At 47.8% G+C, this 24,986-nt stretch overlaps 7 protein-coding genes across 7 annotated transcripts; 4 read left to right on the forward strand and 3 right to left on the reverse strand.

Annotated features, from left to right (window-relative positions):
* Positions 1–1,334: 1,334 nt before the first annotated feature.
* Positions 1,335–3,203, reverse strand: MYCFIDRAFT_46564 (uncharacterized protein; the record flags this gene model as incomplete). The annotated part of the gene is made up of 2 exons (XM_007926072.1): positions 1,335–1,543; positions 1,631–3,203. 2 exons carry the CDS (start codon positions 3,201–3,203, stop codon positions 1,335–1,337), a joined length of 1,782 nt encoding a protein of 593 aa, XP_007924263.1.
* A 25-nt stretch (positions 3,204–3,228) lies between these two features.
* Positions 3,229–6,484, forward strand: MYCFIDRAFT_207518 (uncharacterized protein; the record flags this gene model as incomplete). The annotated part of the gene is made up of 15 exons (XM_007927491.1): positions 3,229–3,331; positions 3,360–3,495; positions 3,516–3,533; positions 3,564–3,709; positions 3,750–4,021; positions 4,056–4,077; positions 4,120–4,158; positions 4,186–4,230; positions 4,260–4,726; positions 4,761–5,099; positions 5,137–5,230; positions 5,263–5,327; positions 5,376–5,406; positions 5,429–5,784; positions 5,899–6,484. 14 exons carry the CDS (start codon positions 3,229–3,231, stop codon positions 5,548–5,550), a joined length of 1,899 nt encoding a protein of 632 aa, XP_007925682.1. The 3' UTR covers positions 5,551–5,784; positions 5,899–6,484.
* MYCFIDRAFT_211073 (uncharacterized protein) lies at positions 5,149–6,484 on the forward strand. Its single transcript, XM_007927492.1, has 2 exons — positions 5,149–5,784; positions 5,899–6,484. The coding sequence occupies exons 1-2, from the start codon at positions 5,566–5,568 to the stop codon at positions 6,175–6,177; spliced, it is 498 nt and encodes a 165-aa protein (XP_007925683.1). The 5' UTR covers positions 5,149–5,565; the 3' UTR covers positions 6,178–6,484.
* Positions 6,485–6,819: 335 nt separating this feature from the next.
* MYCFIDRAFT_374 (uncharacterized protein) lies at positions 6,820–10,187 on the forward strand (the record flags this gene model as incomplete). The annotated part of the gene is made up of 4 exons (XM_007925980.1): positions 6,820–7,988; positions 8,044–8,393; positions 8,502–8,717; positions 8,776–10,187. Coding segments are annotated over 4 exons (3,147 nt in total), but the record flags the coding sequence as incomplete, so codon positions are not given.
* Positions 10,188–16,036: 5,849 nt separating this feature from the next.
* MYCFIDRAFT_196061 (uncharacterized protein) lies at positions 16,037–17,570 on the reverse strand (the record flags this gene model as incomplete). The annotated part of the gene is made up of 5 exons (XM_007927493.1): positions 16,037–16,204; positions 16,453–16,545; positions 16,636–16,846; positions 17,074–17,169; positions 17,353–17,570. 5 exons carry the CDS (start codon positions 17,568–17,570, stop codon positions 16,037–16,039), a joined length of 786 nt encoding a protein of 261 aa, XP_007925684.1.
* Positions 17,571–18,275: 705 nt separating this feature from the next.
* Positions 18,276–19,344, forward strand: MYCFIDRAFT_61188 (uncharacterized protein; the record flags this gene model as incomplete). Its single annotated transcript, XM_007926132.1, has 4 exons — positions 18,276–18,305; positions 18,359–18,412; positions 18,466–18,889; positions 18,973–19,344. 4 exons carry the CDS (start codon positions 18,276–18,278, stop codon positions 19,080–19,082), a joined length of 618 nt encoding a protein of 205 aa, XP_007924323.1. The 3' UTR covers positions 19,083–19,344.
* Positions 19,345–19,647: 303 nt separating this feature from the next.
* Positions 19,648–20,241, reverse strand: MYCFIDRAFT_46706 (uncharacterized protein; the record flags this gene model as incomplete). Its single annotated transcript, XM_007926084.1, has 1 exon — positions 19,648–20,241. The coding sequence occupies one exon, from the start codon at positions 20,239–20,241 to the stop codon at positions 19,648–19,650; it is 594 nt and encodes a 197-aa protein (XP_007924275.1).
* Positions 20,242–24,986: the final 4,745 nt, after the last annotated feature.

Consider the following 24,986-nt stretch of genomic DNA (forward strand, 5'->3'; position numbering starts at 1 on the left):
AGACCGCTTGCGAGCTAGAGCTCGAGGGCCTTGCTCGCATTGCGGCCCGCAAGTTTATGAAACTGGCAAAAGAGGAGATTCTGCGACCGCACTATGTCGTGCTCATTCGCGAGGTCTATGGCAGTGACGATACTCTCGGAAACCTGAGGCCCTGGATCACAGATGCGTGCAAACCACATGCAGAGAAGATCCTCGGGCCAGAAGCTTGGCTGAGACCTAGTGAGATGTTCGATTTCCGTCATCTGCGCGCTGTTGCGGTGGAGATCGAACAATTTGCATCAGACCTCAGCAAAACAATGCCGAAGCCGGCACCGTGTGGACATGATTGTTTGCAGCTCGGATGTTGCCAGAAATGGCACTCATGCCTTTGCGAGAAGTGCCGGAATGAGGTAACGATGAAGGGGATGGTCCTGCGCAAGAATTTGATGGTCCATTGTCCAAATTGTGGCGCTGGAGGGTGTACCGTGAAGGCCGTTGAAATTTGATCTGGGAGCCCGAAGTCGTTTTGCTCCAAGGTGGCAATTTGGGAGAAATTGGGAACTGATGCCTCGGTGTGCTGCTTGTCAGAGAGGGTTCCAGCATCGGTGTTGATGTAGAAAGATCTTCTGAAAGACAGGAGACCAGCGCGGGATCTTGCTGTCCATACACTGTCATCTTTGAGTGTCTGGCGCTCGCCTACGTTGCGAGATCTTTCAAACCCCTCGCTCCCTCAAAACTCGTAATAAACCACCGTCCCTCAACACGTTTAAACCCAACAGTCCCCGTACTCCAAATCGTCACATCATCATAAAAACCCTTCGCCATTCCTGTCCAGAAAAGCGTAGCAGTCCCCTTCTTCTCATCCGCACAAGGCACAAGCTCTGAAAGTCCTATCTTCAACTGCGGATTTTCTTTGAAAGCTTGCGCATACATTTCACGAAGGCCTGCAGGTCCATTCGACGATAATCGGGGATCGATCCGTCCGACAACGTCCTCGCTCACTCGTGTCCAGACTAGGATTTTGGGATCGAGGTCGCGTTGATTGACTGCGTCGACGAATAGTCGGAGTAGTTTCTCGAGCTGGAGCTCGGTAGGCATGGCGTCCAGTTCGGCATCGGTCAGGGGGGTTGCTGGGCCGGAGTGTCCATCATCTGCCATTCTCGACGACGTGCGTGGTGAAAATGAGCTTCCGGGAACTGCGTCAAATGTTTCAGAGGGAGGATTCAGATCCTTGAAAGGCTGGAACAGAGGAAGAAAAAGGTGGTATGACTTGTGGAGCGGTAGTTCTTCGGGACTTGAGCTCGATCTGTATGCTTATTTCTCGTATGTAATGCTTGAATTTGTAGGCGAGGGGCTCATGCCTCGTCTTCATCCTCCTCAGGCTCCACCTCAACGCAACCACTGATATCAATTCTATCTCCTGGTGCCGATTGTGAGACGTACTTGACAAACTTCACAGTACCTTCATCTCTAAGCACCAGGCTGAAGGTGTTCCAATTTGCAGGATTGCTGAACAAGATTCCGTCGTCTTCATCATCGCCTGCCGCCTGATATACTGCTGGATCTGCCTTCTTCTTGGTGGCAGACCGACGCTGACCTGCACCCGTCTGAGATTGGACATTCGCTGGAATGGTCACCCCATCTTCAGAACCATCATCATCCGGAATATCGCTAACCATATACATCTCGTAGCCACCGACATTATCCTCCTCTTCTGCCTCTGTCTTGTTGGCATTCCCATCCTCTCCGTTCTCATCCTCGGCAGCTTCATCGGCGGCCCAGCCTTTGGTGGGCGTCAGACACAGTGTGTACTCCAGTTGTGTATTCTCTCCTTCATAGCCTCGCGCCAGCTGGTAATCTAGACCCTTGCGGAATCGTCTAGCAATGGCTTGACTTCGCCGAAGGGCCAAGCCTGTGACTAGTGCGAGCCATTTCCGGAATGCCAAGCTTGGGAGGAAGACATCGAGTAGCTTGCGTAAAGGGGGCAAATCTTCACTGGATCCAGATGGCTTTTGGGCATGCAGATACTGATAGCGGTCCTTGTGTGGCGGGCGAGATGTTGACCAGGCGAGTCCATCTAGGCCAGTTCCGTCCAGTGACTCCTTTAGGGCCTTGGAAAACTTCTCACTGAGGAAGTTGGTGAGCTGCAGAATTGACTCATCCGTGAAGATATCATTCAGCTCTTCGACAGTATCTGGCGTTAGGTAATTTGGAGTCATGTAAGTGATCAAGAACTGCAGATCGTGCTCGGTAAGCTCAACTTCTTCCCCGTCGCTTTCCTTGGCTTTTGATTCCTCATCTGGAGACAACCAATTATTCTGAGGCTCGTCGAAATCGCCTGGATCGCCCATAAGTTGCCGCAAAGAGCTCTGGTCCACTAGCATACCCTCCAGTCCAGGTTCGAACCCTTCTTCTCCTTCCTGAGGAATGTGGAACCAGCCACTTATTGCCATACGTACTCGTCCCCCGTCGTCGTCGTCCTCGCCGGTGCCGCGCTTGTACACTTCCTCGACATCATGGAAGCTCTCGCCGGGTTGCACGGTGAAGAAGGAAAGCTGGTTCCAGGCCGGAGGAATGACTTTGCTCCAGTCGGATCTTGGCATTCTATATACTTTACCATTCTGGCGTTTGAATTCATCAGTTGGGTACAGTCGAAGAGCGCCGCCCCATTCTGCTTTCCATGGCTTGTCTGGATTCGTAAGATACAAAATATAGCTCACCCGCCTGGTGCCAATGACGTCGTCGTGGCAGAGCAAGTGGCATCCGGGCACATAGACATTGACAGCCATGTCGGTCTTCTGTCCGGATAGCGGGCCAGTACCAGAAACCATAGACAGCCATCCTCGGAAATCTACACTATACAGTGTATCTCGTAGTTTCAGCAGTGATGGCAATTTCTCCAGCGCTGATGCAGGTAGGCCGTCCAAATTTGCCAAGTCTCCGGACTGGTGGATCTTGTAGATATCTGTTTCCTTCGGGGTAAAGTGGATGTTGTCCAGAATTTCGGTTCGAACAGAGCGCAGCAAGTCGTCATTGATCAAGGCGGAAACCACGGCATGCCGATATGGCTTTGACTTTGCGTACGCGTCTGCATAGCCTCTTACGGTGTCCTTGTCGAAAAGTCCTCCTCGGAAGCGTGCTCTTATACCATTTCCATCGGTGGCCTGCTTCTTGGAGTGTCCAGGTGGAGAAGAAGTTGCTGCATGTTCAGCTTTCCGCTTCATCGTTGCTGAGAGTTCAGAGTTATTGATGCAAAGTCGAAGTATTGTTGTCAATGTCAAAAAGGAAGAGGTGAGAGCGATTGACCGAGCGCAGAAGCTGCAGGCGGCTCATTCCGCTCCGCTCCGTTCCCGTCTTGGCGGTCGAAGTGCAAGTGCAAGTGCAGCTTCTTGATGACGACAGCGAACGCCTCGCAGCTGAGGCCCCATTGCATCGACGGGAAGCTTTTGTCAACTCTGCTGATAGTGAACGGCACTTGATTCGAGTGTGGTTGAATCATCCTGAAATATTCGGCCGGTGAGGAATGCGGATGGGAGGGTGATTCGTACGGGTGGGTCTTGTGATTGTGTGTGCTCGTTCGAAAGATTCTTGGTGAAATTTCCCTACATAACTTCCTCACACCCACCCCATCCCTCACTCCTGACTTCCCTCCTCACCTCACATCTACACATGCCTCTTCCCAAACAAATCATGCCCCACCAATCCCTGTTCCCTCCCGCCTCATCCGAACGTCATCGGAAAGCCATTATATATTGTGACCAAGAAGTCAGCGTTTGGTGGCAAGAATGGCGTTTACGGCTTCATCTTACCACACTATGCCAAGGAATCGCTGCGAGATCACTTGCCAGCATGTCGAGAGTCTGGCGACTTGTCGTTTGAACGGCAATTGAAGTGGTCGAAGCAGGTCTGCTCTGCGTTGATGCACATAACATCGGAGGCGCGAGCGTTCTATTCAGACCTTCGGCCGGACAACATTCTCCTCACTGACAGCGACGGTCTGCTGTTGATTGAATCGAGCAGCGTGGGAACTGGTATGAGTGGTGTGCGCCAGAAATCAAATATCAGATGTGTGTGAGCAGCTTACAGGAGTCATGCTCAGTGGATAATAAAGCTGCTCCTGAGCTGCATTGTGTTGCAAAGCTTCTCAAGATGTTCGAGGAAGCTGGCAAAGATGGAATCGTGATTGTTGGCAACGACTCCGCTGAGCAATCCGACATTCTCGCGGAAGTCAGGAAGGCATGGGAGGAGGAAGTGGAAACAGCAACAGCATTCTTTGCGAGCGACAGATGGCATACTGGGCAAATCGGTTGTGAAAGACCGTCTCTGCAAGAGGTGCTCGAACGGCTGCGAAATGTTGAAAGCACATATCGCAGCGACCAAGCAGTGTAGCATGCAGCAATGCAGGAGTAGGCATCAGTGGCTCTCCAGAAAGCTCGAGTCTCTGACCAACATCGACACGCCGATCTGCGTGTGTAATCAGGCTATGAAGCCTTTCTGCAACTCCGTGGCCCGGCACTTTCCATCTTGTGATCTCGTGGCTGTCAGACCACGGCTGGCTTGTTGGTCACAGGACACCAGAATATATCATGCGGTCTGGATGGAGGACAGGTCTGTACCGAGCTGGCCGAGCTGGCCCCCAGGAGAGAAGGGATGGAGGTGCTTTCAGACGGCTATACATGCTTCCACTTTCAAGTCATCTCTTCCGCCCCGGCCTGTCCACCAGATTCTCGATTTTGGTTCACATGCCGTGGCAAATGAAGGCACTGCCATATCGCCGTCAGAAGCCGGCAGAAGTCTCTGTGAAAGCCAGACAACCCAGCCTTGCCTGCACATGTGTTTCTACGCAGTCCATGCTCGTGACTGCACTGTCTCGTCTTCGCTTCCTCTTCTACTCCTTCTCTGGTAAAACAGCGTCTCGAAGTCGGCCCATGTCTGACCCAAACACGTCGGCATATGCAATAGCGCGTCCAGCACGCCTCGAAACGGGCCTCGCCGCAGTCGTTGGAACATGTCGAAGTCGAAGCCGCGGCGACCAAGACAGGGGAATATGGCGTACAGCGCATTGCGTCAAATCACAGCCAATGACATCCCTGCCGCGCTTGCCATCTGAAGCTCGGACGGTGACGTAGCGGCTAATCTGCGAAAGCAGGTTGGAAGTTTAATGATTCGCGACAGATCGAAAGACTGGCGTATTCTTTTTCCAGAATAGCAGCGTGCATTCACAGCGACACGCTGAGAACAGGCGCTGGAGGTGGACATTGTTCCACACGGCTGTGACACCAGTGTGCCTGAGCGATCGATTCACAGCAAGCAGCCCAGCAAGCGAAGTCCAACAGCACCGCTCCCCGGTAACGATATAGTACAAGGTACGCCTCGCCTCACTCCGCAGTCACAAGCTCATCATCACGACTTCCCCCTCCCATATTTGTCCTTCTATTGCAATCACGAGTGTCTGGCACACTTGCTCAAATAATCTCTAATAGCGGAACGCGACCCCAACCCACAAAACCAGCACAACATCGACAGACCATCTTCCTACGCGCCGGCGCATATACCTCAGCAGACTTCTAGCCCACACTTCCAACAATGCCTGTTCTCGACAAAGTCGTCGACCGCGACGGCTCAGGTGGCCTTATCGGCGGCATTATACGCCTTATCCTACGATTTTTCCAATTCGTCCTCGCCATCACCGTCGCAGGCCTATACGGAACAGATCTTCACCATGGCAGCCAGGCAGGCGTCGCCGCGGACGGCAAGTGGGTGTTCGCCGAGGTCGTGGCTGGCATGGCAGCAGTGACGGTTCTGGTAAGTTGAGACTTCGCCGAAATTCAGGCCTGTGATCGTCGCGTCGCATCGCACACGAAGCCTGCGAATCGTGAGCAACACTTGGAGCGACTGCTAACCTGCGTCATGCTCTAGGTCTACGGTGCCCTGAAATTCATCCCCGGCGAGTTCACCTTCTGGTGGGACTGGATTCTGTTCATCCTCTGGACAGCTCTCTTTGGCCTCTTCGGCAAGATCTACATCCCAGCCAATCCTACACCCGAACAGCATGGCCAACAGCGTATGAAGAACGCGGTGTGGGTGGACCTGGTGAACATGCTGTTGTGGTTCATCACGGCCGTCTGGATGACCATCGTATTCTTCTTCCGTCGTCGGAACAACAGAACGCTCCATACCGCACGTAGCAAGGTGTAGAGTGGCTTTGATGGGACTTCGGCGGCGATGGGGACGAGGATGGAGAGTGGGCTGGTGCCAAACACTGCGGCGGCCATGTGTCGTCGGTATTGATCGACTCAAATCTAATAGCATGATTAGTGCCGGCGAGCTCTAGGAAAGCCGCTCGAAGGTTGTGTAGAATCTGCAACGGAATGTTGTGACTTCCTGCACTACGCGCTTTGCGCTTACATTTGCAATCTCCCGCGTATGCTGGTCAAGGGCTTTGTATTGATAGCACTGTCTGTGAGGTCATCCCATAGTTGCGAATCTTGAGCCAGCTGCATCGCTTCTGTAGACAGTAAACGTTCCGAGCGCGACCATCTCCGTAATAGCATATGGTAGATGAAGTTCGAGCAGAGTCGTGGATGTCAGAGCAGAAGTAGAGGATGACGAATGCTGTGATCCGCAGTCAGCCGTGTTTGCACCCATCGACAGTGCCAAGACCTGTATGCCTGAGGGTTTCAAGATAGCTCTCCGACTTCGTGTGGTAGACAACATAACGTTACCAACCTTCAGCAAGAACGACATTTCGCCCTGCTCAGCACAATGACATAGGTTTCTACCTTCTAGTCTCGACATGAAGTCTGTGCGAGCTGCGTCCTGCCCAACATGTTCCTACAGAACCTCGTGCAGAAGGCCCAGCAGCTCATAGATCCCGCTATACTGCCTGGGCCTTTAGGCTCGAGTTCGGGGAGACCGTCCAAAGCACAACTCTTTCGCCACCAATTCCGCCTTCCAGACAGTCAAAATCCTCTCTACGAGATCACGGCTGAGCTTACGCTACCCACGAAGCGCAAAGGAGGCTTGTCTAAGGGACAGGCGGGCAACTGGGACAAGAGCAATTGGGATCGCGAACGAGGCACTCACTACGTCGGACAACTACATTTGAGCGAGCAGTTTCTCTGCTTTTCAACGGTGAACACATCATTCGTCAGCACGTCAAGCACGAGCGCTAGCAGCGCGTTTACTGGCAGGACACATGGCACAGGCCCAGCCGGAAATGGCTTTACGCTCCCCTTATGTGCTGTGCGAAGGGTCGAGCGACTCCACACCCAGAGCTATATGTTTGCGCTCTCGATAACGACGTGGAATGGCTTCGACCCAGGAAGTGAAGGCAAGCCAGGCGCACCTGCCCCGCCAAAGCTTACGATTCAGCTTGAGGGCAGCCGGCAGCAATGCGAGCGGTTCTGTGATGGGCTCAAGAGAGGGTTAAGACAGGGCATCAAAGAGGTCGATAACATGCGCACCGTCGCGCAAGAGTGCTATTCGGAATACTTCTTGTATGATGACTTCGAAGCCGAACCGACGGCCACGAAGCCGGATGGCACTCCAAGGTCTCCACCCGATACAGGTCTTGGAAGTATTTTCAAATATCCAGGCAACGTGCGAAAACTCCGGGATCGTAGCAAAATGAGGCTGTGGCACGAATACCTGAAAGAGAACGGAAGGAACACCACACTCGTACGACAACCCGACTTTCACCGATTGATCAGAGTCGGCCTTCCCAACCTGCTGAGAGGCGAGATCTGGGAGCTTGCGTCCGGGTCATTCTATCTGCGACTTCAAAAGCCCAAGCTCTATCAAGAGACGCTCGCCAAGCACGACGGCGAGGGCTCTCTTGCCATCGACGAGATCGAGAAAGATCTGAATCGAAGTCTGCCTGAATACGCTGGCTTCCAGAGCGAAGAAGGCATCGGCCGCCTTCGCCGAGTACTTACAGCTTACAGCTGGACCAACCAAGAAGTCGGATACTGTCAAGCCATGAACATCGTCGTGGCAGCATTATTGATGTAGGTAAGCCCTCCACCCGCAGAGACGAGTAAAGCTAACGTGAATGTTTCCCAGATACCTCTCCGAAACCCAGGCTTTCTACCTTCTCTCTGTACTTTGCGACCGATTATTGCCTGGCTACTACTCAACGACCATGTATGGTACCCTGCTCGACCAGAAGGTGTTTGAAAGCCTCGTTGAAAAGACGATGCCTATCATCTGGGAACATCTCGTTAAGAACGACGTTCAGCTGTCGGTGGTCTCTTTGCCTTGGTTCTTGTCACTTTACATCAACAGCATGCCCCTAATATTCGCTTTTCGCGTGCTGGACGTGTTCTTCTTGGAGGGCCCGAAAGTGCTGTTCCAAGTTGGTCTCGCTATTTTACGTATCAATGGCGAGGAATTACTAGATGCCACGGACGATGGTGAGTAACACTGACGAGTGCGACGATGACATCGGCACTGGTCATGTCAGTCCCAGCGACTCCGTTCGAGCCACCTCCTTCACAATGACATTGCTGACACGCTTACAGGCACTTTCATTTCCGTTCTCAAATCATATTTCGCTAGATTAGGAGAATCGGCGCACCCTACATCAGAGAACCCAAAACACCGTGCTATCACCAACTTCCAGGCTCTAATGGTCGTGGCTTTCAAAGAGTTTGAGGGTATCACGCAACACACGATCTCCGAGCAGCGCGCCAAGCACAAGGCTGCTGTTATTGAGAATATCGAATCTTTTGCGAAGCGTAAGTGCATACCGGCCTGGTCCTTGTCTTGGAATTTAGCTGACCCTTTTGACCTCAGGCACATCGATTCGTAATCTAGGTCCTGAAAGCAAGAAGCTGTCGACCAACGATCTCGGTTTCCTGTATGACCGCTTCTATGCCATCCTCTATGAGAGGCAGCACCGAGCACAAATGATCCAGGCCGAGACCGAACGCCGGGCCAAGGTTGCGAGACAACGAGCGAGCGAGATAGTTACTGGCGTGCCTGGCAACGTACCGGAATTGGGACGGGTGGCTCTCGGGGCCAGTGCTACGCTCATGGACTATGACGCTTTCAGAGAGTTTCTTGCCGGCATATCCAAATGGGCAGTCACGGACTCACCAACCTCGCCCTCGAGAGAAGACAAAGCCACAAATGGATATTTCAGCAACACACTACGAGGCAAGGCGGTCAATATGTCCCCATGGGGAAATGGACCTGAGCCTGCGGACCATGATTTCATGCAGCGTCTGTTCGGCAAGTGGGATTCAGATGGCAACGGCGCCCTGACACTGCAAAATGTGGTAATTGGTCTCGCGCCAATCAAAGGCAACCGCGATATCATGTCCAACATCTCGTACTTCTTCGAGCTGTATGACGATGACGATGATGGAAAGGTCGATCGAGAGGGCATTCTGAGGATCTCTGAAGCTTTACTTTTCCTCTCGCGAAGGGGTCTACATGGCAGCAATGTCTCACAGAATGAGCAACCGGCTCATGGCCCCGATGGCCTGCCCATCTCAAAGGACGAGCAGTTCCTATCTGCTGTTTCGGCTTTCATCCGGCGCTGCTTCGAGTACGCCGATCCAGACCACCCATCAAGGCAGGGAGAGACAGATGCGAACGCTGCTGCAGAGAAAATCAGCGACTTGAAGCTATCGCAGAGCGAAGATGGTGATCTGCTTGACCTGAACGAGAAGAAAGTCGAATCCACCGCCGATAACCCACTTGCCAGTGACAGCGCACCGTCCGACGCCAAAGAGAATTCGCCACTCGCAACACACAGCCGCAACTCTTTTGGACAAATATCAATGAAGAACGCCGAAGCGAACGCCGCCTTGGATCCGAGCAGTCCAGTCCATATCACTCTGCCTACCTTCCGAATGCTTGTCCTCGCTGATGAAGCGTTGGAGTCGTTCTTTGACTCTGGCTTTGCGAACTCCTTCCATCTTGCTGATGCGCCCCTCCCATCAAGCACACTCACATCGCCTAGCTTCTTATCCAGTTCAACTAGCGCAGGCGCATCACCTATTCCCTCGCTGTCACCCTCGCTTGGCGGACCTGGAGCTGGCGTTGTCGCACCAGGCAAGGGTCTCAGGGGCATGCTGGACAACATTGTCACTGATGGCATGCGCGTTGCTGCGGAAGTCAGGAGACGAATGGATGAAGCGCAGAAAGAGCTTGATCGTGGCGCATCGACTCGAGGCACTGAAGATGACGAAGATGATGAGGGCGAAGAACAAGCTGGAGACCTGCTCGACGTGGCCGAAGCGGATGCTGGAGCTGGGAGTAACGGCAAAGCAGCTGATGGCAACTTACTTGATCAGCCGATGTTGAATAGTCCGACAGGACAGAAGAGCTCTGCTGCGAGTATAAAGTGTACGGGATCTGGAGTTGAGAAGGATACCATGTTTGAACGATAGCACCGGCGTCTAACTACGCACTGCTCTCGGGTGGCAATTCCGGAGTATCTTCTGAGGGGATGGAATGGCATTGAAGGCATGATTTATGTGATATGGTAGCATCGACAGAGTATTGTACGCGATACGTTGAGCATTTTACCTCTCACACCACTCTTACTCACTCACTCACCAAACCCAATTCCTACAAACCACTCCTCCGCGAACCTCTCCATCGCCCCCAAAATCTCTACATTCCGCTCCTCCAGCTCCCTAAAACAAAACCGACCCTGACGAGCAAAATCTTACGCTTCACGCAAGTTCTTCAAAAGACATGTTCACAGCGTGCGTCGTGAACGTTCAGCTTTCTGGAGAAAGGGATCGTCGCGCAGCGCAGCGCAACGTTCCAAAGATGTCATCTAGGTTTAAAACATTTGAGATGGTGGAGAGTGAGGAGGGAGAGGGGATGGGTGTGGAGGAGATTACCGACAATCGGCAACAGATGCGCATTCCAGACGTGGCCATTCTTTTGCCCAAGGCCCTGAGGGAAGAGTAAGTAATCCGCCATATCGACTTCCCACTTGTGCACAGATGGAAGTCTGTTCGGTGACAGTCGAAAAGCTTCGCCCTTGGCTAGATTTCGATATTCTAGCACGATGAGCGTAGAGACGCCGAGCGCGAGTTGGGATGCTTTCAAAACTTCGCAACGATCTTATGCTGGTTATGGATGCTTATAGCTGCTTTGTGCACTCGACTCTTAGCCCAGTGTTGGCACCCGGGACGACTACGGTCTTGTCCTCGAAACTTGTACTGTAGTTGACAAGATCGGGAACTGAAACAGTTAGCCACGCACATATTGCGAAATTTCTGAAGGGGTAGGTAGGCATGTTTCGCGAAGTGTCTCCTTACGAGGCAATGATAAAAAAATATTTGTGTGAAGCAAACGTGAGGTGGCGATCTTCTATGCTCTTATAGTAAATATTTCTTTCCCTTCCTTGATCTGCATTGTTCGGAAAACCCGGCTGCGAACCGAGACTAGTATTCTATACTCAGAATCCGCAACGCTTGTGAAAGTCTTGGCGATAAAGTCAGTTATCATCGTTGACAAGCTATCAACTTTGGAAGTTGTTAATAGAGCATAGCTGTTAATTGTTGATTAATTACAATTACCTAACCGTTATTACAATTACAATCTTAGGTAAGTAATTAATCGTTAATTACAATCGCTATAATTATATAATTACTATAGTAGTAAGCGTTATAGTTAAGAAGGGTGCTATTTTAAAGACTATAGTCGTTGTTAGCAGTTATTAATATATTATCTTCGTGCTCTGCGCCTTCTAGTAAATACAGCCCTTCTAATAGTATATAAGTAAGGCCTATAGACTACTAACTCTTTAAATACTTACTTATCCGGATAGTGTTACTACTAAGTAATAACCGCTCCTATAATATCGTACGCCGGCTCTTACTAAAGGTCCGCTCGGACTCTACGGATATAGCGAATACGGACAATAGGTCGATAGCAAGCCGTACGAGTACTAGATTAGCCGATTGTTACTATATCTACTACTTAATTAGTATTATAGAAACAGGCCTATTATTATAGTCTTTACCGACGATTAGAAGGCTAATCGGTAGTCTATAGATAAAGGCTTCGAAGGCATCCTCGTCGCTAGTAATAAAGTCGGCTTATAACTATATTTGCTACCGTTCTAGATTAGTAAGACCTTCGAGGTTACGCTTAGAAGTTGAGTAAGGAGTGCTATATCTATAGCGTTGTTTGTAGTCTTACTATAGACCTCTAGCTTCTAATAAGGCGGCGTCTATATTAATTGCTAAGTACTTATTTAACTACGCGAGCCTTCGAGTTAGATATAGAAGGACTGCCGCGGTATAGACGCAGGTCTATTAGTTAAGTCGATAGTATTTATCGAATAGCTGTCTTACTAGCTAAATTAAACGGATAAGAGGTTAACGCCGAGTGTTATCTTCCGCTAACCGAGTAAGGTAGCTTCTTATATACTCTATAGCTTCTTAGTACTAATCTAGTGTTACTACGTAGCCTTATAGCTTAAGAGTAACCTCTTTGAATAGTATAAGGAAGTTATAAGTATACTATAGAATAGACTATTCTTCGGTAGTAAGCTAAGCGTCCCTTAAGTACGGCATTCTATCGAAGAAGCTGTTTAATATTAGCCTTATTTATAGTGCCTCCTTAATTATAAGGAGCTATCTATTCTAGCGTATTTCACCTAGAATCTTAGGTATTATAGCAGGCAGTAAAGGCTATGCCTTATATACCTCCTTAAATATGTTGAAGTTGTTATTCTAGCGTAGAAGCTTAGCGAGTAAGAACAGCCGTTATAATAGACCTTACTTAGTAAAGGAGTCTACGTCTATATCTAGCTACTTCGAGATAGATACTATATCGCTATCCGAGTCTATTATAGATAGTTTAAACTCCTCGCTCTCGGTAGACTCTTTATTCTTAGCGAATATAAATGCCTACGTTATCCGGTTAATAATGTAGCTAATATAGCGTAGATAGCGCTTCCGGAAGTAGCTATAGCCTTCTACTTAAATAAAGGTCTCTACGGCTATATAGAGGGTCTTATTATTAGAGCTATTATTAGCCGTTATCTAGCCGATCTTGTTTATTATATTAAAGACCTTAAAGCTATTAATAAGTAGTAGCGCGAGGAAGTCGCCTATATAAGAACCGACTAGAAGCGGTAGAAAATCTAGTAGTACTTAAACCAACTTGCCCTTGTTATTAATATACTAGCAATTAATAGCCTAGAAGTACTTCCTACTATACTAAGCCTTCTATATATTAGTACTAACGTAGATATAGCTTAAGGCGCCTAATAAGGCTTATTTAACGCGCTCTCGCTAATACTCGAAGTTATAAAGAATATAGCTAAAGAGGGTCGTATATAAGCGTAGAAGTATATATTTAGCTTATAGGTTAACTGCTAGTATTAGGTTATTGAACTCCTTCGTTACAATAGCACTATATAAGATACTAAGTACTATAATAAAGCGAGTAAGAGCGTATCTAAAGGTCTTCTTATCCGCTGCGTTCTTTAGTATATTAACGGTCTTCTATACCTTAATATCTACGTTCTTCCTAATAGTAGCTAAGAAGTCGATTACGCTCTATTTCTTACTATTATCCTTCTCCTTTATACGACTAACGATAATTTAATACTTATAGAACAGGTACTCGGCGGCGTTGCTAGATTGAGACTAAAAGCGCTCTATATCGTTATTACTATAGTGTCTATAGTAGAATACTCGGTGCCGGCTATTCTTAACCCTCTTAGGCTCGCTATTCTTTAGAGGTCTCGAATAAGACTATAACTCCGGATTACGCCTATTACTAGCTCTCTTTCGCTTCTTAGATAGTATAGGTATCGGTATCGGTTACGTAGGTATTACTAAGGACGAGGAGGACTATATAGGAAGGAATAATAGGTTAGGTATTAGCTAAGGAGGTTGTATAGGTTGATTTAGTAGTAGTAGTATAGGATTTAGCACCTCTCCGGCTTCGCTATCTTCGAAGTCGCTTAGATCGCTCGAATCTTAGGTAAATAGTATCCGTTACCTATCCTACGTTTCCTATTATGTTTCTTAGCCCTTACGGAAGTTTTCTAAGAGCCGTTATAAAGGCTTAGGGTCTTTGCGTATCTCTACTATAGTAAGGAAATAGTAGAAGTTATAAAAGGATAGAGGTTTAGAAAATTTAAGTTTAATAGGGCTTACTAAGGTTTAAGGCGCGAGCCGAGGCCGCTCGGTTAGTCGACTCCGGAGGTTCCTATTAGGCTTTAAAGACCCTAAATAATATAATTGATAGGAATAGGTAGGCGCGTAAGTAACTAGAATACTAACAACTCCTAGTCTCCTACTATTCTATATTCTAATCCTTTATAATATTACTAACACACTCCTTTACGGCAGCCTCGATATATAAGGCGTTACGAGTACGCTATATAGCGAGCTCGACCTTCAATTTATACTCCTCGCCTATATATAGTAAACAAGGGTCGTAGGCGTAGGGGTTAAGAAACCTAAAGTGCTTCGCCCTCTCTTCTATCCTTAGTATACGCTCGCTATATACCTTATAGCGACAGTCCCCTAGATATACGGCTATATAGTTACCCTTCTTACGGATATAATCCTCGAAAGCCTCCTACTTCTTAGTAAAGACGTCGAGCTCGGCATTCTTCGCAATTAGTCGGTATTCTATACCTTCGTATTCCTTTAGTATACGGCGAGACTCTTGTAACAACCCTTCTATAACAGCCTACTAAGCCTCTATTTCCTTATACTATTAATTAAGCTAATCCTAACCTTTTACCGTCTTCTTAGGATTCTTACGAAGCCTCTTAGTAACCGGTTCTTCTTCTTCTTCTTTCTTAGAAGCGCTAGATATACTATTAGCGATAGACTTCTTATTACTAGGCTTCTTGTCGATAGGCTAAGTCTAAGTCTATAGCGGCGGTAGCGGTAGTAGCGATAGTAAGGTATCTATAACCTCTATCTCCGATTCTAACTCGCTATCCGATAGCTATACGATTAGCTATAGTAATAGACAGTATTCGCTATTAACCTACCTCGATTACTTCTACGCGCTTCTAACCTATTCTTAATACGATTTTATATAAGGAAGAGGTAGAAATACTACGAAATTAAGGGATACTTGTACGCCGCGGTATCGCCTTCGATTGCCTAAGAAATACCGATTAATTGTAATTATAATTATATAATTACATATATAACAATTATATCTACAATTACAGTGATTGTAAGTAATTAGGTAATTATAACAATTAACAATTAATAGCTATACAATAGAGTTCTCTCTACGCTCTTTGTTATAGATGCATAACTCTTTGACCTTGAGACCCTGCGTGATGGAGGATCTTCTTAGTATCGTCTATCGCTGCAGTAAAGGCTATGCATGCCGTCGAGACTCGAGGCATGAAAGATGGGCAAAGGACCCAGATCCTGCAATTCGACGACATTCGAGAAGATCATCCAAGACTCGCTCTCACAGTCTCAGTGAGACTTGATGTCAGCTGCATCTTTGCTATTGCCCTGTGCGTCTGTCTTGCCGTTTCTGCGACTCGAACTATTACAGAATCCCTTCGGTGACACACACAACTTATAACAAGACTCGAACTTGTAGGAGAAGCAGCAATCGTTACCAGTCTCACACCCAGCACCCCTCAAGCCTTCCAAAATGACAGAAACCCTCCTCCTCCTCTCCGCTCCCGACCTCTCCCAATCCTTCACCACCACCACCACCAAAGCCTCCTACGACTGTGAATGCAACAAACACCATCAACTCTGGACCTCCCTCTCTCCCAACCTCAGCGCCCAAATCTTTGAAGATCTTAGCGAACTTCGTCAAGCTCCGGGTAAGTATGAGGATACCCTTTTCGGACAGATTATGTTTGTGCTCGCGGATGTTATAGGGAAGGGTAAGGCGAGTTTTGAGGAGTTGGATGTTGTTGAGGAGTTTGTGGGGAGGTTGAAGGGGCGGAGTTTGGGCTTGGAGAGGGGGGTGAGGAAATTAGAGGGTTGTGCTAGGGGTGGGGGGCGGTTAGGATGGATGTGGTGGTGAGATTTTGGGAGATGAGGTGAGGTGAGGTGAGGTGTTTCTTGGTTTCATATCAACTCTTGGCAAATGGAATTTCTGTGAAGTGGACTTCGCTACTGGATTCTCCTGGTTGTGCTGCTCGCTGAGAAGCGTCGGTGTAGAGATCTGGGGTGAGGAATGGGGTGCTCAGGTTTGGCTCGAGCAGGTGTAATGATGCTGCTGGCGCGGTTGAGCCGTTGAGCTGCTTCGCTGTAGAGTTATTAAGGAGTTAGAGTGGAATTGTGGTTAGGTGAGGTATTTTCTTGTTCACATCTGCCTACTATCACTCCCAAGGAATACGTACTCTACGAGAACCGCTTCGCTACTAGGCTCCTACAACTGCACCATATATTCCGAAGCGCTGATCGAGCAACCTTGCATGGCGCATCCACTGTCAGCTATTTCCATGCCCAGGCGCTGTCGACGCTTCCGCACTCCTTTTCCACATACCTCCATCGCTGCGTCTGGCTCGAGAACAATACAGCCTTCGCAATAATCTCGCAGCTGGTCATGGATCCCAGGGAACTTTTCCAAAACGCCTTTCTGTCGTGTAAGTTGTCTCAGTTGCTAATAACCATCTCTGCTTCAGCGCTTAATGTAATCATTGAAGATAGGCAAAGCCTCGCGACGAACGATCCTGCTGACTTTCGTGATCGGCGGCTGCGCTGGCCTTCGAGGCATCTCGAGACTTGCGATGTGGAATTCATAGATCCTACAGCGTAGTTCGGGCGGTAGGTCCATGAAATCGATGCTCATCTCCTCATCCGCTTTCTCGAGAAGTTTCACCAGACCCAGCTTGCTGTTGGGAATTGTGGTAATGGTCCGACACTTCTGACGAGCGAAGCTAAGAAGTTCGTTCAGAGAGCATGCTTCGTATACGAGTAGCCCTCGGTCGAGTCGTACTTTCAGGTCCTTGTAGCGCTGACTCCATTCGTGAATTGGATACAGCTAGGCGAGGCTGAGATGGCGGCAACGGTGACCGACTTCGACAGTCACTGGATAGACGTATTTGGTGAGCTTCCAGTACTCGTTGGAGCGCCCTTTGGACGACGGTACAGTGTCCTCGCGCACGAGTTGGACCATACTGATGGCAGGCTTAATCGTCTGTGATCTTCGGCTCGAGATTTGGAGACGCGAGCGTCTTCCGAGTCGCAGATTGTACAGTTGCTATCCGTAGTGAAGTATGTGCAATGGACTCGAATTGTAGTCTTGAAGATAGAAGTGGGAGACAAAGCTCTAGGGCGGATATAAAGTGAAGTAGTCGGGTTTGGCGCGGGCCCACTGTTATGGAAAAGATCACATGCGTGACTGAGGCTGGCACTTTCTCATCTAAATTGCCTCACTTCTTACATTCGATATTTGAATTCCGGCGAATTCCAGTCAGTAAGCTCATCATCCGTGCCCTCGGAAGCAGTTGCGACAGCACTCTCGTTGTTTTGAGATCTGTCTCGTCTCTTGTTCTCGAAGGTCAGATAAGCCCGCAGTCCCATCGCCACCAGCACAACGAGTGCATAACAAACCACGATCGCCTTGAATGCGGTCGGATAGTGCGGCTGATTTCCAAACATGTTTTGCCTTCCCTGTGCCTTCGTGGATCACCCGTTGTTCTGCGACATGCTTCTCGTTTGGAGAAAGGAATGAACAGGAAGCGATCGAGTGTGGCGGCATGAAGGGCAACCCGAATCCCCAGAGAAAGGTCGCGCAGCCAAGGACGATGAACATCGCCTACTCTCCGCCCTCAGGCTGGACCAAATTCTTGCTGAATGTCGGCAGAGTGTTTTCTGGTTGCAGCTCTCTTCGCGTCGCTTGTTGCCCATCGTGGCGTAGCTAGCCGGCAGATCTTCATGTTTTGCGTACGGAAGCTGGATGCCGTTCTTTCGAGGCAGCCTCCATCGTAGCTGTGGTGTCCGTGTGCCTTCGATATGAACATGCAGCTCAATAATCTTGCGGAGAAACGACTGGAGGAGAAATGTCTTGGCGACAAAGATAAGGTTAAGTATTCTAAGCCTCAAAGCCTCGCCTCAAAGCAGCCCAGCCCAGCCACAGGAAACAACGAACGCCATTCGCCTGGTCAGCAGACTTCACACTCGCCGACATCCCTTCACCGTTTCCAGAAGCCCTGGAGCGATCGCTACCAATTTCACCACCTACTGACACCTTCCACGCCCTGGCGACTGCCTGCGACATAGAGAGACCAGGGTTCGGCCTCGGTTACGTCGTCGACTCGGAGCTGCGAAAGCTAAGCTTCGCTTCCACAAACACAAACAAACACCATGTCTTCAAGAAAGAAGATCCTGCTGAAGGTGCGGAGAAGGCGCGGCGACATCAGGACAAGAGTATGGACTGACCGCGACAGGTCATCATTCTCGGCGACAGCGGTGTCGGCAAAACCAGCTTGATGAACCAATATGTATGCTCGCACCGACGATCAAATCCATGCACAAGTGCTCACAACCGCTCCAGGTCAACAAGAAGTTCTCAGCCTCCTACAAAGCCACGATCGGCGCCGACTTCCTCACCAAAGAAGTGCTCGTAGACGACCGCCTCGTGACCATGCAGCTCTGGGACACAGCCGGCCAAGAACGATTCCAGTCACTCGGCGTGGCCTTCTACCGTGGAGCAGACTGCTGCGTGCTTGTATATGATGTAAACAACTCGAAATCATTCGACACGTTGGACTCGTGGAGGGACGAGTTCTTGATCCAAGCTAGCCCTATGGATCCTGAGAGCTTCCCATTCGTCGTACTGGGCAACAAGGTGGACAGAGAAGAGAGCGCGCGAGTCATCAGCAGCAAGAGAGCAATGGCCTTCTGTCAAGCGAAGGGTGGCATACCATATTTCGAGACGAGTGCAAAGGAGGCCATTAATGTGGAGCAGGCTTTTGAGGGTAAGTAGACACCGCACGCTCTGTGCAGACGGAGTGGCATTTCGCACCGCATTGTTCGAGAACCATGCCCTGACGCTTCCCAGTGATCGCACGAAATGCCCTCGCACAAGAAGAATCACAAGACTTCAACCCGGACTTCCCAGAAACGATACCCATCAATATCGACAACCAGGATCAGGGTTGCTCGTGCTGAAGGCTGACGAGTATTGGGAGGAAGAAACCAAGCCTCGAAGTTTATCTCGCGAGCGCTGCCTGTATCCTGAACACACCATTTTTCTCGCTTGCATTTCAGACGGCGTTCGGAGCGCGATTGACCTGTGGCGCTGAGACGTCGTGTTTTGCACAATACCATTTACCGCACTTTTGGAAGGATGGGTTCGGATGCATGAAAATGCGGATTTAGTCAGAATAGCAGTAGCATTGAACACAGAATGGGAATGATGAGTAGCCGAATTTAATCAGCATTCATAATCCGCTTTGCTCCTTTACGCCGGTGCCACTCTCGAGCATGGCGGGTTAGTCCAAGACTGATACCGGGACAGATCTCCGTGTGTCGTCCTTATCCTGCTTGTCCGGCCGCCATAGTGTGATCAAGCAGTTTCCTGTCAGACTGCCTTGCCGGTCGTTCACCACCGAGCGCTGCCTCTGAGCTCGTTTACGAGTGCACTCCACTTCTCGAGATCCTCAAATCGAGTTCATGATTCAATCTCCACCTCTCCACATATACCCTATCCTTCCTCTCGAGCGTAAAGTTCAATTCAAACCGGTTTCGCCACCTTCCTCACCTCCCTCCTCCCCATCCCCAAATCCTCGAATTCCCTCCAACTCACCGGCACCATGGGATTCCCAAACTCCGACGTCGCCATCACAACCCCCAACTCATTCTTCGCCGTACTCAAATAATACGCCCTCTCATCCCCCAAACTTATCACCACCGCCCGCACAATATCCCCGACCCGAAAACTTTCGCTCACTTTCACTTGGTCGATTTCGGTCGCGCGGATGTCTTGTTGGCGGATTGTTGCCGGGAGGGGGTCGTTGAGGTTGTGATGAGTAGTAGTAGTTTCGTCGGGTGATGAGGAGATTATTGTGAGGATGGAAATGTTGGCTTGTCGGGTTTGGGTTTTTGTGATTCGGCCGAGGATTTTTGTGCCGACTGAGGGCAGTAATGGGCCTGTTGTGCGGTGGATTGAGAGTGTGGGTGCTTTTGAGGTCTTTGATGTTGAGGGTTTGGAGTGGATTGGGCCTGCGATTGAGGCGCAGAGATTGTTTTTGTGGATGTGGGTTGCTTCGCCGAGGTTGTTTGAGGTGTTTGGTCCCAGAGATTGTCCTGGGAGGGCTATTGAGGTCATGTTGTGCGACTCGTTAGTGATTGCGTCTTCGAGATCCAAAGGGATGCACACCTTCCGAGAAGTATCCGGGGTTGCGTCAGCCACTCCACCCCTCGCCCTGGGCTCGGGGATTCAAGCCATACGTAAAATCGCTTTTTCTTAGTAGGCTATACGTAAAACTCGACGACAGCAATGTTGTAGAGCACATATAATAGGAGACTGAATATAAGTAGAATAAGAGATAAGAAATAGTAGATTTCCGGCCGTATCGTAGTAGCTTATCGTTAGACTATAACTTAACGTCTATCTGCTTAGTCTTACTATTGTTGTTAAATACAACACGGAAGGCCTTACTACACTTCAATCGATAGCAGCGCGCCCTATTATAAGCACCCTTCGCCTCGTAGAGTATCTTCTAGTACCTATTATTAGCTATATTCTTATCTTACTAAGTAAGTTGTAAGCGTAGTTTATTTGCCTCGATAGCACCTGCTCGAATAAGCCGATTAGGCTATTCCTTCTACCGCTTCTTTGCTCGCTTAACAATACTTGTAGATTAGTATTTACGCTTATATTCTTTATCCTTATAGATAGCCGCGTTAACTAATATATTATAGGCCTCTTCTACTCGCTTTATAGGTAACGAAGAAAATAGGTTAAACGATAGCAATATAGGATCGATACTATACGGGGCTAGTTTTAGATAAGACCGTCGGAAGTCCTTACGAGCTTATATAGCACTACGAGATACCTTAATCGTACGAGGGCTAGTAGTAGTGCCTAGGAGCTATTACAGCAATTCGGGGGTCGGCGTTCGCTAAGGTAGTAGAGGTAGTAACGATAGTATACTCTAAGCAATTAAGTTTTCGAGATCCCCGAGGTAGTAGCGACTATTAGCGTACGACTAGCCTTCTAAATCGATAATAGTAGGCTCCGCAGAACGTTATTGCTTAACTAATGCGATATGCTCCTACTAAGCTATATCGGCTATTGCTAGCGATTTATTATACCGGGCTTCTTCCTATGCTAACTCGCTCTTAATTGCTTACTAGTTCTAATTATAGTTAGTAGCCCTATACTAATCTCGAATATACTTATAAGGGACCTCCCTATTAATTAGGAATATACCTGTCTTCCGGAATGCCGCCCTTATATTATGTAAAGTAAATGTCTTAGCCTAAATAGCTAAGAGTGCCTTAACAAACTTAGGTATTCCGAATTTACTAATACTACGGTATATAGCCTCTAGTACCGCTTGCCTATGCCTTAGCTTATATACCTAAAATAGGACTATATCTAAAGGCTATATAAAGTGTAAAGTGTGTAGTTGTAGGCCCTATAATTGAATCCTATGCCGCTTTGCAAAGGCTGCAAATTCCTTAAAGTAGTAGGAGCCGTAATTGTCGTATAATAATACCCTCTACTTGTTTAGATCTTTAGGCCTCGTCTTTTGCTTAAACTAGCAGATATAATATATTATAGTATCGTCGGTTACATATCTAAACTCGTTAATAGTAATTAAGAAGTTGTCCTTGCCTAATAGTATAGTTAGTAGGTATCGTTACCTCGGAAGCGGACTCGGACTCGGAAGTAGCAATAGTAGTAGTAATAGACTTACCTTCCTTCGGTACCTACCGTTCTTAGACTATTACACCTTTAACGATTAACTAATAATCTACTACCTTACTAAACGCGTTTACGGTCTCGACGACTATTATATATATACGGTTGCTATTATATTCGGTCTAGGCGCGCCGCTTCGTATTTATTATAACGATATACTCGTTACTACTAATTCTAATCCGGAAGCTAGTTTTATCGAAATTCTATACATTCCGCGGCTTTATATCTAGTCGCTTTATTATCGCCTTAAACCGGTTAAACTAGCTCCCTATCGTAGAAGGATCGTAAGCTTCCTTCCGCTATACCTTAATCGGTTTAGACTTAACCTTACTAAGTCTATAGCGCTTTAGAAAGCGGTCCGCCTAATCTATACTAAATAGCGGTATTGTATCCTTCGATATACCTTCTAGTAGTAGGCTTACTAGTATATCTATCGCTATAACGGTAATTAGCGGTACCGGTAAGAATATACCTATTTCGTCCCTTTCTCGATAATGATCCGCTAGCGCTATCTCTTAAGACTCGTCTAATTTGGTATTAGTTAATAGACGACTAAATAGCGACCTACGGCCTCTTAACCGCTAGTAGATGCGAGAATATAGGCGAGTTACTTTCTTACTTTTATAGAGCGCTCGAATACTAACCTTCTTATTATCCGATTTAGCTACTAATTCGTAGTACCTCGAAACAACGCGTTCTACTACCCTCTCTGCCCTCTCTGCCTCGGTTAACCGCTTAGCTCGCGCCCTTTTTACCTTTTTACTTTTATTACGCCCTATACCGAGTTTTATATATAATCCGTAGAGTAGAATATAAGAAATAGGAGGAGTACGAGGAATACACGCTTTAGAATAAGGTAGACGCGCCTGCTAAGGATTATATAAGAAATAGCGATAGTAAGGTCCTATAGCTACTATATACTCGGATAAACTAGCTAATATAATATTTAGACTCGCGGTTTAATACTATATGCACCTAGATATCTATATAGGACTAGAACCTACTACTATATCGAATTTTACGTATAGCCTACTAGGAAAAGGCGATTTTACGTATCCCTTTAAAGGTTATCTCGGTGATTCTTAGCGAACTAGTCCCACTAATAGTTCTACTTTCCATGTTAATTTTAGTAGTACGGCGAACGCCGATTAGGCCTTCCTTTGCAGCCGACCTCGCTCCGGACAGGGTATCGATTAGGGTTAGCAAGGAGGGTGGTTTACAGGCCGCCGCACCCTTAGAGATTGACTTTACTAGTTAAACCTAAGCAAGTGAAGGAATATAATGCCGCTAAGTATACTAAAGCGAGAGGTTTGTAGACTATAGACCTATAGAATATAGATACTGACTTATAATAGCTACGTACGCACTTCCGCACTAGGGAAGAGTCTCGTTAGCGCCGTAGGCTCCGCTCGAAGGGCATTGAATTAAGCGTAGAAGAGGTACGGCAGCTCGTACTACTACGAAGTCTATTAAAGTAGCGATTGTCGACTACTAGTAACTAGTCTAAGGCAATTCTTAAGCGCCTTAATAAGGTAGAAGCGCAGGTAAAGGACTTAAGGGTAGATTTGAACGTATAGTAGTAGTAGCAAGCGCAGGCCGTACGTAAGGGGGTTGTAGTAAAGGAAGAGCCTACTACTATAGAAGGCTCTCAAATTAAGGAAGAGGTTATTAGAGCCTCCGAGTTTAATCAATTAGCGTCTAATATAGTGGATTTAACGAAGGAAGTAAAGGAGCTAAAGGTGTTATTGTCGTCGTTATTGCAGGCTTAATAGAAGGCCGCCGAGCCGGTATTACAATAGCTAAAGTACTCGTAGAAGTCGAGTTGTTAGCAGTTAAAGGTCGGTCGTTAGCAAATACTAGCCTCTAAGCCTCTCGGTAAGCGCGGATATCGTCAATATTATACTAGTTATAGCAGCATAGACTGCATAGGTTATATTTAGGTCCGTAATTAAGGCAGGTCTTCGTAGCCTCGTGTTCTCGTCTTCTATATAGGTTAATAGGCCACCACTTAAGCTTCTAACTAGTACGAGTTAGTTTATAGAGCTAGTATCTCTTCGGCTTTACAAGAGTAACCTTTATTACATACCTATAACTGCGATTAAGCTATAGTAAGTTGTCCGGAATACTATCTCCCTTCTTAAAGTAGTAACGACGAGGCCTCGCTACGCCTACGTTGTAATTAGCGTATGTATAGCTACTCGTAAAGCGGCTATTAGGTATGCGAGGCAGGCTTCTTGCTGCTACTACGGCAGCCTCTCTCTCTGCTATTCGAATAGGACCTAATACTAAGGCTCCTTATTAGACTAAATTCTAGGCGAGTCGTATACGGAAGTTACGCTGCTATATAAGGGTTAGATCCCTTACCTTGTTAGCTATAGAGGCGTTGCGGCATAGGAGATAGGCGTTAATTACGGCTACGTCGAGAAGGAAGTAGAATAGCGGATGCTACGGCTTAAAGGCCTTATATTAAGTGCTATAATAGAACCTAAGCTAGTCGTAAATGTCGATACTACCTATATAGTTATTGTAATAAGCGGCGTATTTCGGTATATATTTAACCTCCTTACCTTCGGTCTAGTATAGCCTAACGTAGTTGCGAATGTAGGCGTTAGTATCTCTCGGCTTCCGTCGTTCCCTCGATTCTCGGTCTATAGGCTAGTAACTAGTTGTTAGTATTTGAACGAGATTTCTGTCCTACTAGATAGGCGCCGCTACATTGTAAATTGCCCTATAAAGCTGTATATCGAAGGGAAACCGTATCGACTTGCGATATAGCTTAATAGTCTTACTAGAGGGTGTCGAGAATAAGGTACCCGCCTATAGCTAGTTCTTCGACCTAGCTCGTACCGTACTAGTTGCAGCGATACTATACTATCTAAGGATAGCAAAGAGAGGTATATTATTAAATAGATTATCTAGGTAAACGTAGTAGAATCGCTCCTAGAATAGTAGTTGTAATAGAAGTGATAGAACGGCTCGATAAAGCCTCGATAACTGCGACCTAAGGTTAATAGACTACGCTATAACTAGCTCGGTTGTAACCGCTAGCGGCCTCGCGTAGAGGTCGGCGTACTTGTAAAGGCTCGGCGGAGCATCAACCTAATTACCTATATTAATATTCTTTACCCTTCTACGCCGGTTTC

The sequence above is a fragment of the Pseudocercospora fijiensis genome (assembly GCF_000340215.1).
Source record: "Pseudocercospora fijiensis CIRAD86 unplaced genomic scaffold MYCFIscaffold_3, whole genome shotgun sequence".
Classification (NCBI taxonomy): domain Eukaryota; kingdom Fungi; phylum Ascomycota; class Dothideomycetes; order Mycosphaerellales; family Mycosphaerellaceae; genus Pseudocercospora; species Pseudocercospora fijiensis.

Excerpts from the sequence above, each read along its gene's own strand:
- MYCFIDRAFT_211073 (XM_007927492.1), top strand. The coding sequence starts at position 5,566 with ATGCCTGTTCTCGACAAAGTCGTCGACCGCGACGGCTCAGGTGGCCTT. Across the intron at positions 5,785-5,898 it reads TGGCAGCAGTGACGGTTCTG|GTCTACGGTGCCCTGAAATT; the intron begins GTAAGTTGAGAC and ends GTCATGCTCTAG.